The 13,108-nt window shown below is 35.2% G+C and overlaps 1 protein-coding gene across 6 annotated transcripts in view; it reads left to right on the top strand.

The window, feature by feature from the left end:
* The window catches only part of MESK2 (Misexpression suppressor of KSR 2), a 66,013-nt gene that overhangs the window by 26,726 nt on the left and 26,179 nt on the right, over positions 1-13,108 (top strand). For 5 of the 6 annotated variants that reach the window (XM_074179000.1, XM_074178999.1, XM_074179004.1 and 2 more), the window contains 3 exons: positions 2,422-2,496; positions 2,680-2,879; positions 9,875-9,995. In XM_074179000.1, coding sequence (XP_074035101.1) covers positions 2,422-2,496; positions 2,680-2,879; positions 9,875-9,995 — 396 coding nt within the window. The remainder of the gene's footprint in view (positions 1-2,421; positions 2,497-2,679; positions 2,880-9,874; positions 9,996-13,108) is intronic. The other variant, XM_074179002.1, reaches the window with a different exon arrangement.

Here is a 13,108-nt window from a genome sequence, read left to right as displayed (position 1 = left end):
GTCTTGTTGGAATATAATTGGATTCTAGAATTCATCTTGATTATAAGAAAATGGATATTTCGAAATAAAATCCCGTAACATTCATTTTTCCCAAAAGCTCCTACACCGTAGATTCTGGTAAATGCTTGCCGGAAAACAACTACTTCCCCGGCTAATACCACAATGTACATTGAATTATATCCGACATACATTCATGCAAGCTACCTCACAGAGGTTAGTCTTGCAGATGTGTCTCGTTCATCTTGCAGCAGGATCATGCTACAGACCGGTTTCGAGGTATTACCCTTCATCAGTGCAGTAAAGATCCGACCCGAATAGCAGTGTGATCGGGACTCGCGGTTCGACTGTATGTATGAATCGAATTGGAAAAAGAAATGCTTTTTTTGAATAATTCGGTTTGATTTTTGTTCTGGATACGATTCATTGCAACAAACAATTTGCTTCTCTCACACATAACAAACGTTGTGTAACCTGTGTTAACTAACTTTGGAGGTATGTGGTTGCTAACTAATGAAGAATCTTTTTTCCTAGTGTCCACTTCATACAACCGGTTATTCAAATTCAGACCAATATAGATCGTTGTAAAAATAATTTCTTTCAAGCGAAGGGTCACAAAATTCCCTTTTCTATATGAAAAATAAAGTTGATAGCGCCTTCGCTGCTGCGAGTGATGTTTCACAATTCGCTTTTTATCAAAAAAATTCTAATTCACATTTTCATATAAAAATTTTGTACGACTTAGATATCTTGCCCCGTTACCAAAGTGAAAGATGGGAAAGAGACTACTCAAAGGGCGCCAAATGAGTGAATCTGACGTAACATGGATGGTTAGGGTCGGCCCTGCGTATTACGTTACACCAAAAGAAAGTTTCTGGCCTTCTACTTCTACATCTTGATACAAAAAAATGTGGAAATCTTCCAAAAAAGGAAGGAAGCAATCAATTTAAAAAATTAACTCTATGCAAAGATGTTATGAGATCGAATCAGATATAATTCACAGGATGCTGTATCTGTAGCGTAGGAAGGGGGAGTGTAGGCCCACAGCACTTATGCCACATGTGACCCATTGTACATCCTTCCGAGGAGTTGTCCTCCTAGGTCATCATCCATCCTGTCATTTTCAGGAAGGTGGACAGGTCACTAGAAAACATCTCATTTATATCGGCAGGTGTAGGCCAAGACTGGTCGAACACACTCTCTTTGGCAACTTTGGCACAAGTGAGGGCGCTTTACTGCAAGGGTAGCCAGTTCCATGCCTTTATTCAAGGCTTCACAAGATTTCTACACAATATAATTAATGAAAGAAGTGAAATTTCACTTACATGGAACACTGTCATCCGCACTGGTACATATCGATGTTTCGCCGTAAGAAACTTTGCCTTATCGGCTCTTCAGTAGCAAGTACGGATAACATTATAAGAAAAAACACTTAATTCGTTCATAATTACGCACGGAATGGGTTGAATCCACATATGGCATCAATGACAGTACTTAAATAACATTCATTTGCTTGTTTTATTAAATTACAGCAATAAGAATCTTGTTCAAATTGAAACGATATATTTTAAGAAGATATTAATTTTTGGAAAAGAAAGTTTTTGGCCTTCTACTTCTCTATCTTGATACCAAAAATGTGAGAATTTTCCAAAGAAAGAAAGGAAGCAATAAATTTCAAACATTAACTTTATACAAAGATGTCTAGATCAGAATGTGTGGAAAAGAATAACTTTTAGACACAAACTGGAACAAAAAGCCCTTTTGTATGAATCAGCTATTTTTATACAAACATTGAATAAAACGAAAGAAAAGTACTTTCGAAACAAATTTTTTTATATGAAAGCTGAACTATACGAAAAACACTTTTCTCTTTTCCGTTTGTACTCCAAACATTCGTAATAGGATCGAATCAGATATCATTCACAGGATTCCTACACAATTCCCAAAAATTAATATCTCCTAAAAATATACCATTTCAATTAAATTGTGAAAATTGATATCGAAAAATCATACGATAAAGTGTATTATTTAGTCCTTTCAATTTGACCAAAAATTATATTATTTTATATATATTCAGTTTTCATTTCAACACGCAAATAACTTATTGAATGGTTATGGACAAATCATCAAGACATGAATTAATTTCAAATTTGTCGACAAACCTTGTCTGGCACAATCCCCTAATAATTTTCATACCAATCAGCTTTATTCTCATTTGAACACTTAGTCGCAAATGTGCATGCTATATTTGTTTATTCAACTCTGATAGAGTTTTAATGTTTGCATTAGTTCGCAACGGAATGACTCCTTGAATGTAATTGTTCACGATTTGGTAGTTTTGTTCACAACCGAAAAAGATTTCCCAATACTGGAATTTTATTACGTAGGAGTAGATGGTATGTTCGTTCTTTTTTCTTGTTTTAGGACTGATAGTGCAAACATAAACACAAACAGAAATATGCCTTCTTCTGGGTTAGCTGAAGAGGCAGCCCTTTTGGGGTAAGGAACATTTCACACTATTTGCTTCAAAATATAGATTTTTTCGTTTTTGCTCGGTATAACTGTAGCTGATTTGTTGTTGTTTTATCTGATCAAAATCATAGGCCATTATAGGTATTCGTTCCCAAACGGGTTACAGGTGAATGATCAAGGCAGGTTATCAAATATTATTTTGTTTTTCAGAACTATGCCTTCCGATAGTATGGATGATATAGAATTGAAGAATATTCAACTACAATTTCCTTGCACCCGATCATTATCGAGGGATGATTCTTCTGTTCAGGAAGAAATCGTAGAGACTGATCGGGGTAACATTGTTGTAGCCGTGCAGGGTTCCAGAAACAAACCAGCTATTCTGACCTATCACGATCTGGGATTGAACTGTAAGTTCAAATTTCAGAATATAGTATGGATATATATGTTGTGATATCAATTATATCAGAATACTTCCTTTCAAAGTCCAGAATAACAAGTTTTTTTCTCAACTATATCAACAACAAAACGGATGGTTTGAAATGGAGTTAAAATATATCGACCTTTCTATCTGTGACTTGTCTTCACCGTTGAAAATAGGATACAACAAATTTTCAATGGCGAATTCTCTTGTTAAAATGAAATATTTCCAATTCTACTAAAATATCAATATTTTTAAATGGTGTCTGGAGATTTTTTTGGAATTATTATTGGAGGTTTTTACAATTTTATTATTCAAATGTAACACATTTTCTGTTCTAACAAGGTATCTGAACATTTCAGATACACATTTCCTGAGTTTCACTTATAAAGGGTAATTCAAATTCGACCCCCACCATGGGGATCTCCTGAACTACAGGAGATACGAAGGATCTTAAATTGAGGCAAAGATGCGTTTTTTTGTGCTTAACAAAATATTGTTTTGAAACTTGATAAATTACGAGTATTTCCGGAAATATCCGGAAAAAACTGAAAATCGGTATTTTCGTTTTTCTAGCGTTATCTGACAGCATTAGGTTAGGTTAGGTTAGAACCAACGTGAGTGGGTCTGTTCGACTCTTCACCGCAACCCGCAAGTGTTTATTGTGGCTCACACCTACCCACATTTGGCCAAATAAATCCAGCTTCTTAACGACGTCGATTAGTATATATGGTGAGTGGTCTTTCAGGTGAGATGGTAAGAGTACGGCTCTGCCGAACTCTAAAGACCTGATTCTGTCCCCAGCGGGGCAGGCACAAAGTATATGCTCTGACGATCTGTTTTAAAAAAACTGTTTTAAAATCGGTTTTTCCGTTAATCAGCTGTCGCCCCCATACGAACGACAACTCTCAGAAGTTGAGAAACTTGTGCGAGCTAAGGACTAAAGAGGTCTTACCTTTTAACGTGTGATTCGTAACACGATATTTGACAACATAGCTCAAAACCAAAAACACATTTTCATTGATAATTTCTTTCAGCTATACGTTTTCATGATCAGATTTACTATTCGACGTTTCGTCTTGTGGAAATCATCATCAACTTAATTTTCAGTAATGGGTGCCATATTGTTTTTTATACGAAATAATAGTGCTTCTCATTCCGATTTCATCGACGTATAACTTGTTACTATTTGCTCTTCTGAAAACACAGGTATTAAAAAAAACACTCCATCAAAAAATTTTGTTTAATAAACACTAATTGTCAGAATGACAATGTTTCATGCTGAATTTCATAAGTTGGGACTTCCATTGTTTAATATTATATAAAATGATTTTAAATCCCTGAGAGAACTAATAAAAAAGAATATCTGAAAATAGATAACAATTATAATGAGCAAAAAAAAACCTTGAAATTAAATAACAATGAAATAAAATACAAGTAAAAATAGAACAATTGAACAAAAAAAATTAAAAACTGAGAGATTCCAAGCCAAGTTACTTCACGACGTTTCGATTGTTAGTTTCCATAATCGTCTTCGGGTGATTACTGGACTAATTTCTCCGAGAGATGGCTATTTATGGGTCATTCGAGTACTTCCACTTATCTCCGCTTTCCTTTTTCCTCTTCACCGATTTAGGAATAGATGACCGTTTGGTGGGTGTTGACCATTTTTCGCTTGATTATGGGTTTCCATTTATGGCGTATCAGCAGCAAATCAGGTATAGCAGAGCATGTTTGGACCCATCAACATCAAGTAGTCTCAAGCTGAGATCATACACCGGGAGGAACATTGGTTAAGAGGAAATTCAAAAAAGCCGCATACAATGTATTCAGCCAAGCTAGCGTAGAGATACACAACACATCATAATCAAGTGAAAAATGGCCAACGCCTGCCAAACAGTCATCTCTGACTCATCAATTCATCAACCATCATAAGTTTGCACAAATACTTCAGTCGAAATGTCCTCATTCTCAAATGAAGAAAAACAAAATATGTTGAAACTTTATTATAAATTTGATAGGAATAGTACGAAAACAGCACAAATTTATTTTGAAATATATCCGGAAGGACAACAGCCGGAAAGAACATTATTCGGAATTTTGGGCAAATACTTGGCTGAGTACGGTGCTTTTCAAAAACCATGAATGAAGTATGGAAGCGGAATGGAACAAAATACTAGAAATAACTTATTAGCCGAGGTTAAATAATTGTTCTTTCCATATTCGAAGAAGTACAATTATTTTTGGCACTTTTTTAGATAAATGCAGATCCTTCCAAATCAACGCATCAAGTCTTGGCAGAAATGGATGTGCCACAGACGAGCGTTTGGAGGGAATTCAAAAAAAGTTATTTGAAATGTTATAAGATACAAATTTCACAAAAATTACATCCAGGTGATCCTGAGAGAAGGATGGAATTTTGTAGCTGGCTCTCGAATAGGGTAGACCCCACAAACTTCTGGAAAAACATCATTTGGACCGACGAAAGTACTTTTTCGAACTGTGGTGTTTTTAATACAAGTTTCCCTTGTTAATTACAATAGCTGCTGGTTTCGGCATGACGGGGCTCCTCCGCACAATAAAAGAGCAGTTTGCGAATATTTACATCAAAGATTTCCTAATAGGTGGTGGGGAAATTCTGGACCAGTGAGGTGGCCAGCAAGGTCACTTGATCTGACATTTTGAATACTTTCTTGTGGGGCACTTTAAAGAACAGAACCTATGGAGAGCGAGAATATGACACAGTGGGTGAACTAAGAGAAAATATCATCACGCAATTCAGGTCTATCAGAAGAAGGAATATTGTTAAGGCTGTTCTTAATTTGAGACGACGAGCTTTCTTATGTATTCATCGTTTCTAAAACTTTTTGTGCATTTTTAACAAGCTCATGATTTCATTCTTGGTTTTTGAAACGCACCGTTCTCAGCCAATTGTTTGTCCAAAATACCGAATAATGTTCTATCCGGCTGTTGTCTTTCCGGAAATAATTAAAAATAAATTTGTGCTGTTTTCGTACTATTCCTATCGAATTTATGATAAAGTTTCAACATATCTCATTTTTATTCATTTTAAAATGAGGATATTTCGACTGAAGTATTTGTGCAAACCCATGATGTTTGATGAGTTCTGAAAACTAGTCTTTATTCAACAAAAATTTTCGATAGAGTCATGACTATCTCAGATGAAGTTGTTTTTTAATACCTGTGGTTTTAGAAGAGCAAATCCCAACAAATTATACATCAATGAAATCAAAATGAGAAGCACCCATAATAGAAAAAAAGTTGATGATGATTGCCAAATGACGAAACGTCGGATAGTGAATGGAAGTAGCTAAATGAAAGTATCAATGAAAATGTGTTTTTGGTTTCAAGTTATGTTGTCACATAACGCTAGAAAAAAATGAAACGAAAATTCCGATTTTCAGTTATTTCGAATGGGAATCACACGTTAAAAGGTAAGACCTCGCTAGTCCTTAGCTGGCACAAGTTCCTCAACTTCTGAGAGTTGTCGTTCGTATGGGGGCGACAGCTGATTAACGGAAAAATACGGAAAAACAGATTTTAAACAGATTTTCGGAAATTTCCAGAAATACTCCGAATTTTTCAAGTTTCAAAACAGCATTTTGTGAGGCACAAAAAAACGCAACTTTGTCCCAGTTTAAGCTTCGACGTATCTCCTTGTAGTTTAGGAGATCCCAATGGTGGGGATCGAATTTGAATTACCCTGTATATTTCTGAATATAATGACGATTTGATTGTTTTTGACAAACTTCCAATCGTTCTTTCCTTTTCTTTATTAAATTGGTCACCTCGGACAAAACAATAATGAAAGTAAATGATTCTCGTAATTTCTAAAAACAAAATTCATAATATACACAAGGGTTTCGTAAAATTTTTCAACTATACCGATTTTGAGCCGGAAATAGCATTGAAGAGTTCCAGTTGAAATAGTACCTACACCAAATTCCAGAAACTATATTAAACATTCTCAGCAATGTCAAATATACCTATTGATGTTTGGCTTCAAGGTTTAGAAATTGAAAATACTGATGGGGGTCGGATTTGAGGATGGGTAGGCGGAGCTATTGCCCCGGGGCTTCTACAATGCAGATAAAAAAATATCAAAATTTTGACTAGTCAGTCACTTTTACTTTTTTCCTCCCGAACATTTTTTTTTGCATTTTAACTAAGATTACTTGCACGAACATAATGATGGTTGTTCACGTCAAGAAGAAAATGACGTCACAAGATGACAAGTTACGGCGTTGCCAACATGTGCACTATTTCGAACTTTAAATTTTTTTGTACTGTTGATATGTTTTATTGCTATTATCCTTACTTACTTTTAGTATTTGTTGGGACTATTTCGACAAAGCTTTAGGCATATTGAATATACATAGGTCTTATCAAGAGAAATGATTAGTTCTGAAAAGAAAAGAAAGACTGATAGTTTTCGAGTTTTTTTCGATTCGGCAACGTCTGAAATTTTACTATCAGTTGAGCAACTTACAAAATGAAATGTTACTAGTTTCATTGCTGCTGAACGCATTTCAGTGGGAATTTTAACGTTGTTATGTTGGGTATACAAAATTACCAAAAATTACGTCATTCTCTTCTTAACGTGAACAGCCAATATTGTTATCGATATATCAGAAAGCCCTTATTACAAGTTTTTTTATTATTTAATTTGTAATTTGTATCCATAATTTGGAGAACAATAAGTAAAAAAATCCGAAAAACGGTTGACCCTGCAGGTCATCCTGCAGCTCGAGGAGCTAGATTTAAGTGAAGTCGTTAACGACTTCTCGTCGTTAAAAGCTCACAAAGTTCTATTCGTTAACGCCGTAATTTAGTTTTTAATATATTATATCTAACTTGAACAAATTATTTCATTTTTTGTTGAAATAATTTTATTTGCTGACATTAAATTTTTGAAAGACTTGACAGATTTTTTTTCCCGAAAATAATTAATAATTAGGACCCTCCACTTTTTTGTTGCCCCAGGGCCTTCAGATATCCAAATCCGGCCTTGATACTGATTCATTGAAATATAATTCACTAGGAGATATTTTTGATGTTTATAGGCGATTTTAACAGAAAATCCAAGTTTGCAGTGTTGGAAAATCACAGATATGATTATGACGTTGATATTCAATTCTAGTATATATTTCCAAGGAAAGAGGGGTTGTAACGATTAGCTACCAGGAGTTGTGAAAATCTACGTCAATGTAACTGTTCTTGAAAATTCACCAAGTTATTTCAGAAACTATTCATTGTGAGATTTTCTATAGACAGTTTACAAAACAGCGAAACTTTTTTGCTATACAATAGCTTCCTAAAGTATTTTCATAATGACTTGATTTTTACCAGTCTATGCTTAATGTAGGTAATAAAATTTTGAATTATGTGACCTTCTTGCTAGGTAATGGCTAATAACTTTACCCGAGTTGTTAAAACTGATTGAAAATGTAGCTAACTACCAATTTCCACATTAGAAAACAGATTCAGAGGAGGAGATTAATTCAATTGTATTTGCTCGTTCAGTGAATCATTGAAGTTCTCAAATCTATTAATTTCTATGTACTCCAAAAATTCAGTTTCATACCTTACCCTTCCAAGTGTAATACTTCATACTCGTGGTTCCCCATCTGTCATAAGATGGTTTACAAATGTGGAATTGGTCTTCACATTCAGAAACCACTATGTTCTTTTATTCTTTGGGAAAAGGTTCTCCCCGTTTGCCCAATATGAAGTTTTGGGCAAGAACCACACGTGAGCTTATATACTCCTGATCTATCCGATACTGAAAATGGTATATGGGTTTTAACAAATCTGCTCAAATTATTATTTGTTCGGTAAACCACATCCAAGTGTTTCCATTTCAAAAAACGGGTGATGTTATTGGTTGGTTCACCAAAGTATGTCAATGTCCTATCATTATTGTTGAATATAATGGAATAGACTTGGTAAATAGCTTTTTGCCAGGATGTGTTGATTATACAAAAATGAAAGAAAGTTTTTGGCTTTCTACTACTCCATCTGATACAAAAAAAGGGGATGAGGGAATCTTCCAAAGAAAGGAAGGAAGTAATCAATTTGTAACTCATACATGAATGTGTAGATCATGCAAAGAAGTAACTTTCAGATACAAACTGAAAGAAAGTCCTCCTGAAACAGCTACTTTCATATAAACATTGAATTACACGAAAGAAAATAATTCTATCGAAACAAATACTTCTATATGAACACTGAATTATATAAAAGATACTTTTCTCTACTCAGTTTGTATTTCAAACATTTGTTGTGGAATAAGAATCAGATATCATTCACATGAGCTCTACTTTGAATGAATGGTAATAAATTGTACTCATATAGAACACTGTCACCCTCACTGGTATACACCGATGTTTCGCCTTAAGACACTTGCCCTAAGGCTCTTCAGTACCAAATTGGATAACATTATAGAAAATACACACACTTCATTCAAGAATTACGATTTTGAATGTCACGGAATAAGCTTGATCTATCTGCTTATGTCATCGATGATATCGTAATGACATTCATTCACCTATTTGATTTAATCCCAAAAAATCAATCACTCCTAAAAATATAACCCCTTCAATTCACAAAAATGAACATTCTGGTTATTTGGAGAGAACAGAAAAGAATATTGCGAGTGATTTTGAAAACAGACAAATCGCAATTTCTCCACAAGAATTTTATAGAATTCATAGAAAATATATAAATATTAAAGTATAATCAGAATAAAATGCATGAAAATGAGACTACGCGTTAACAAGTACAGAAATGTACGATATTTTCCAAATTTTCCGAATACAGAAATGAGATTTTGTATTTCGAATATTATTCCGTTGCTCTACAAGTATCACGCCATTCGGCTATGCTTTTATTTTGTATGTATTTTGATATTTTTATGATATATGAGATGATAACATATTCAAATTGAAAGTTTTATCGTTTCAGACATTTCCAGTTTCCAAGCGTTTTTCAATTATATAGACATGAGAGCACTATTGGAAAACTTTTGCGTGTATCATGTCAATGCCCCAGGACAGGAAGAAGGAGCCCACACCCTTCCTGAAGAGTAAGTATTTTGATCGAATTCTGTGAACAGAATCAACACAGCTCAATCTGCATTCAGGTTTTGAATAAGAAAATTTGCATAAAAGTTTGTGAAAGAAACTATTAAGTGTTTTTAGTGGGTTTGAACGATTCTTTACTATATAAAAATTTCGTTTTCCAAGAAATTTCACATATTCATAGAAAGAAATTGAATTAATAGGAACAACAAGAAGTAATTAAATGAGTTATAAAAATTAATGACCATCTAAATGCGGCTAATATAATTCAAACATCATCATTAAGAGAGGAAAAAGTGCCAATTAACCCATGGTGACAAAAAATTTTCATTAAAAGTTCCAGAATTTCTCATATTTTTTTGATGTATTCAATCTTTTCTATAATATTATTACTGAATGATAAATTGACCGTTGCGTTGCGTTACTCGTATCAGTAACTGATCTAGAGAATAGTAATAATAATAATGACAGAATGGTGCTGGATACAGCCTGTGAAGTCGTCGGGAGTTCGGATCCCCTTCTCTGCATGGTCCGTAACCATGAGAGAGCAGGAATTGGAGCATTTCTCTTTAGGGCAGCTGCCCGAGCAGCTGATGAACTCGGTATAGTTTTCGACACTGAACGAGGTGACCACAACTCTGTCACCGAGTTGGAACCTGTTCAGCAAAAAGCTCAGATAAAAGCCGCAGAGATTACCTTACTTCTTCGGAAACACAAGGATAAGCCAATGCATGGTGTCTTCTGCAATAACATTGGAGACTTTGGCTGATCAAAGCGCTTGACCTTCGCTTTTCTCAGGTCGAGTGGGCTGAAGTCGGAAACTGAGGGGTTCATCATGGCTTGCCAGGATGGTGTCTTCAACACCTTAGTCTACCGCAGTCGCCTGATGGGTATAGAGGTTCTCGACACAAGGTGTAGGGCCTGCAGCGAGGCGCCCGAAACCCTAATGCACTTGCTATCAGCATGTCCAGCATATGCGGTCTCGGCCTATATCCATCGACATAACGCGGCCCTAAGAGTGCTATATTACCATCTACGGCACTCTTACGGTATTGACGAGACACCGGTGTTGCCCTATGATCCGGGGGATATTGAATCCGTTGTGGGGAACGAGAAGTGCCGAATTTATTGGAACTATTCGTTCCCCACCGTCAGGCTCATACAAGCTAATAAGCCTGATGTGATCCTTCTCGACCACTAGAGCAAAACGATACTTGTCGTGGAGTTTTCAGCTCCTGGCGAGACGAATATCGTCAGAAAAGAGGAGGAAAAACGGATAAAATATCGAGATTTTCTCTTCGAACTCCGCAGACTCTATCCAGATCACTCTGTCAAGATGGTTGTTCTGATTATTAGAGTCCTTCTTTTGGTGGAATGATGTCCTCTCTACTCTCGAATCTTAAAATCATACCGGCTTGCCGCACTAAGGCAGTAATCTTAGCCGCACAGATGCAGAAAGCTGTCATTCTTGGTTCACTGCGCTTGCTCAGGGCACATGATTCTCGGACCGAATGATCACTTACACACGGTGTGGGGAGTGGTCATTGGTTGATAATGCTGGCGCGCCCTCACGAATGTATCGGGGGATAGGGCCTGATCAGCACACACTACGGTGAAAAAAAAATTATTATTTACCATTTAATGAAACTTACAATGTGAAAAAACATATAAGTAATTATAATATTACATTATCATCAGTTAATTTATCAGTTAGGCAAATAAATAAAGAAAACCCACACATACATCCAATGACATATATACACACATCCCCCTATGTATACAGTGAATTCGTACAAAATTACAACTATATATACTTATAATCAAGTATTTTTATATCGATCCAGTGATGAATATTTACTCTGGGAGTTTGTTTTAACCATTTTTTGATTCTAGATTTGAAGAAAGTGAGGGCTGTATTCTATAGAGTTGGAATACTTATCATTACTTGAAATAGAAGTATAAAAGAACCTCAAATTTGTGACAGTCATAATAATCGGGAAGCATACTGTAATTAACGTTCCAAGAATTATTTGGTTCAACTCCATGTTAACAAAAAGATAAACATTTCAATATTGTCTGATGATATATCTAAAGATGGCAAATTGAGAAATAAAACTTCCTTTTTTTTTGTACCACTTCTATTTGTAACTAACGTTACTGTAATTTTGTCATTACAGGACATTTTCAAACGAATAATAATAAATTACCTCTCTTGAAGATGTCAAAAAAAAACTAATGGAAGGTTATAATGAATAAACTGCCCATTTCTTGTGTACAATAAAGTTGTTCCTTTTTCATGAAGGTCTACAGAAAAGTTCCCGATAGCATATCCTCATCTCATCCTATAGGAGGCTGGGGCGAGTCGCCAGTTGATTATATTTTTCACATACCAATATCAAGAACTTCCAAAATGGCGTAGAATAAATCCGAAACAAGCACTTTTCAATTATACTTAATCTGAAGATGACAACTTGGTTGGCAAAACGCGCGTCGAATAGAGTATTGCAGTTCTGGTATTTAGGAAAAGTGCTTCTTTTAGATGATATATTAACATTTGAAAAAACAACTTCCCAAATTACTACTGTTCATATTTTACGATGGATCATTTCATAATCAGAAACACACTTATTGTTTGTTAAATGGCCTATTCTTCTATACATTCTTTATAAAATGATATAAAATTTGTCTAGATCTGTTAATAGAAAATTAAAAAAATCAAATTTTCAAATATTAACGACGAACAAGGTCGCGAAACAGACTTTTGCAATGAGCAGCGGACTTACTCAGATTATAAATGAGCCAACCAGGATTCCTGACCTTGATGGAGAATACGCTAGTCTTCTGGATTTATACCTGACAACCAATCCAGAAGTTTACACAGTCACCGTGAGATGTCCATTGGGATCTTCTGACCACAAACTCATTTCAGTGTTGAGTGAATTACCGATAAATATTGGGGAATACTCTAACTCGCGCAAAGTTTGGCATTACAGATCTGCTGAGTGGGAGGATCTTCAAGACCATTTCCGAAATTTTCCCTGGTTGGATGTTTTTTCAGCTCTAACGATCCATCAACTTGTGCTTTTGGAGTCACGGAAGTTATTCTATCGTCCATGGA

The sequence above is a fragment of the Leptinotarsa decemlineata genome, unplaced genomic scaffold (assembly GCF_025532065.1).
Source record: "Leptinotarsa decemlineata unplaced genomic scaffold, Ldec_3_MD MMD2_tig00004307_RagTag_RagTag, whole genome shotgun sequence".
Lineage (NCBI taxonomy): Eukaryota > Metazoa > Arthropoda > Insecta > Coleoptera > Chrysomelidae > Leptinotarsa > Leptinotarsa decemlineata.
This window is presented reverse-complemented; position numbering and strand designations above follow the sequence as displayed.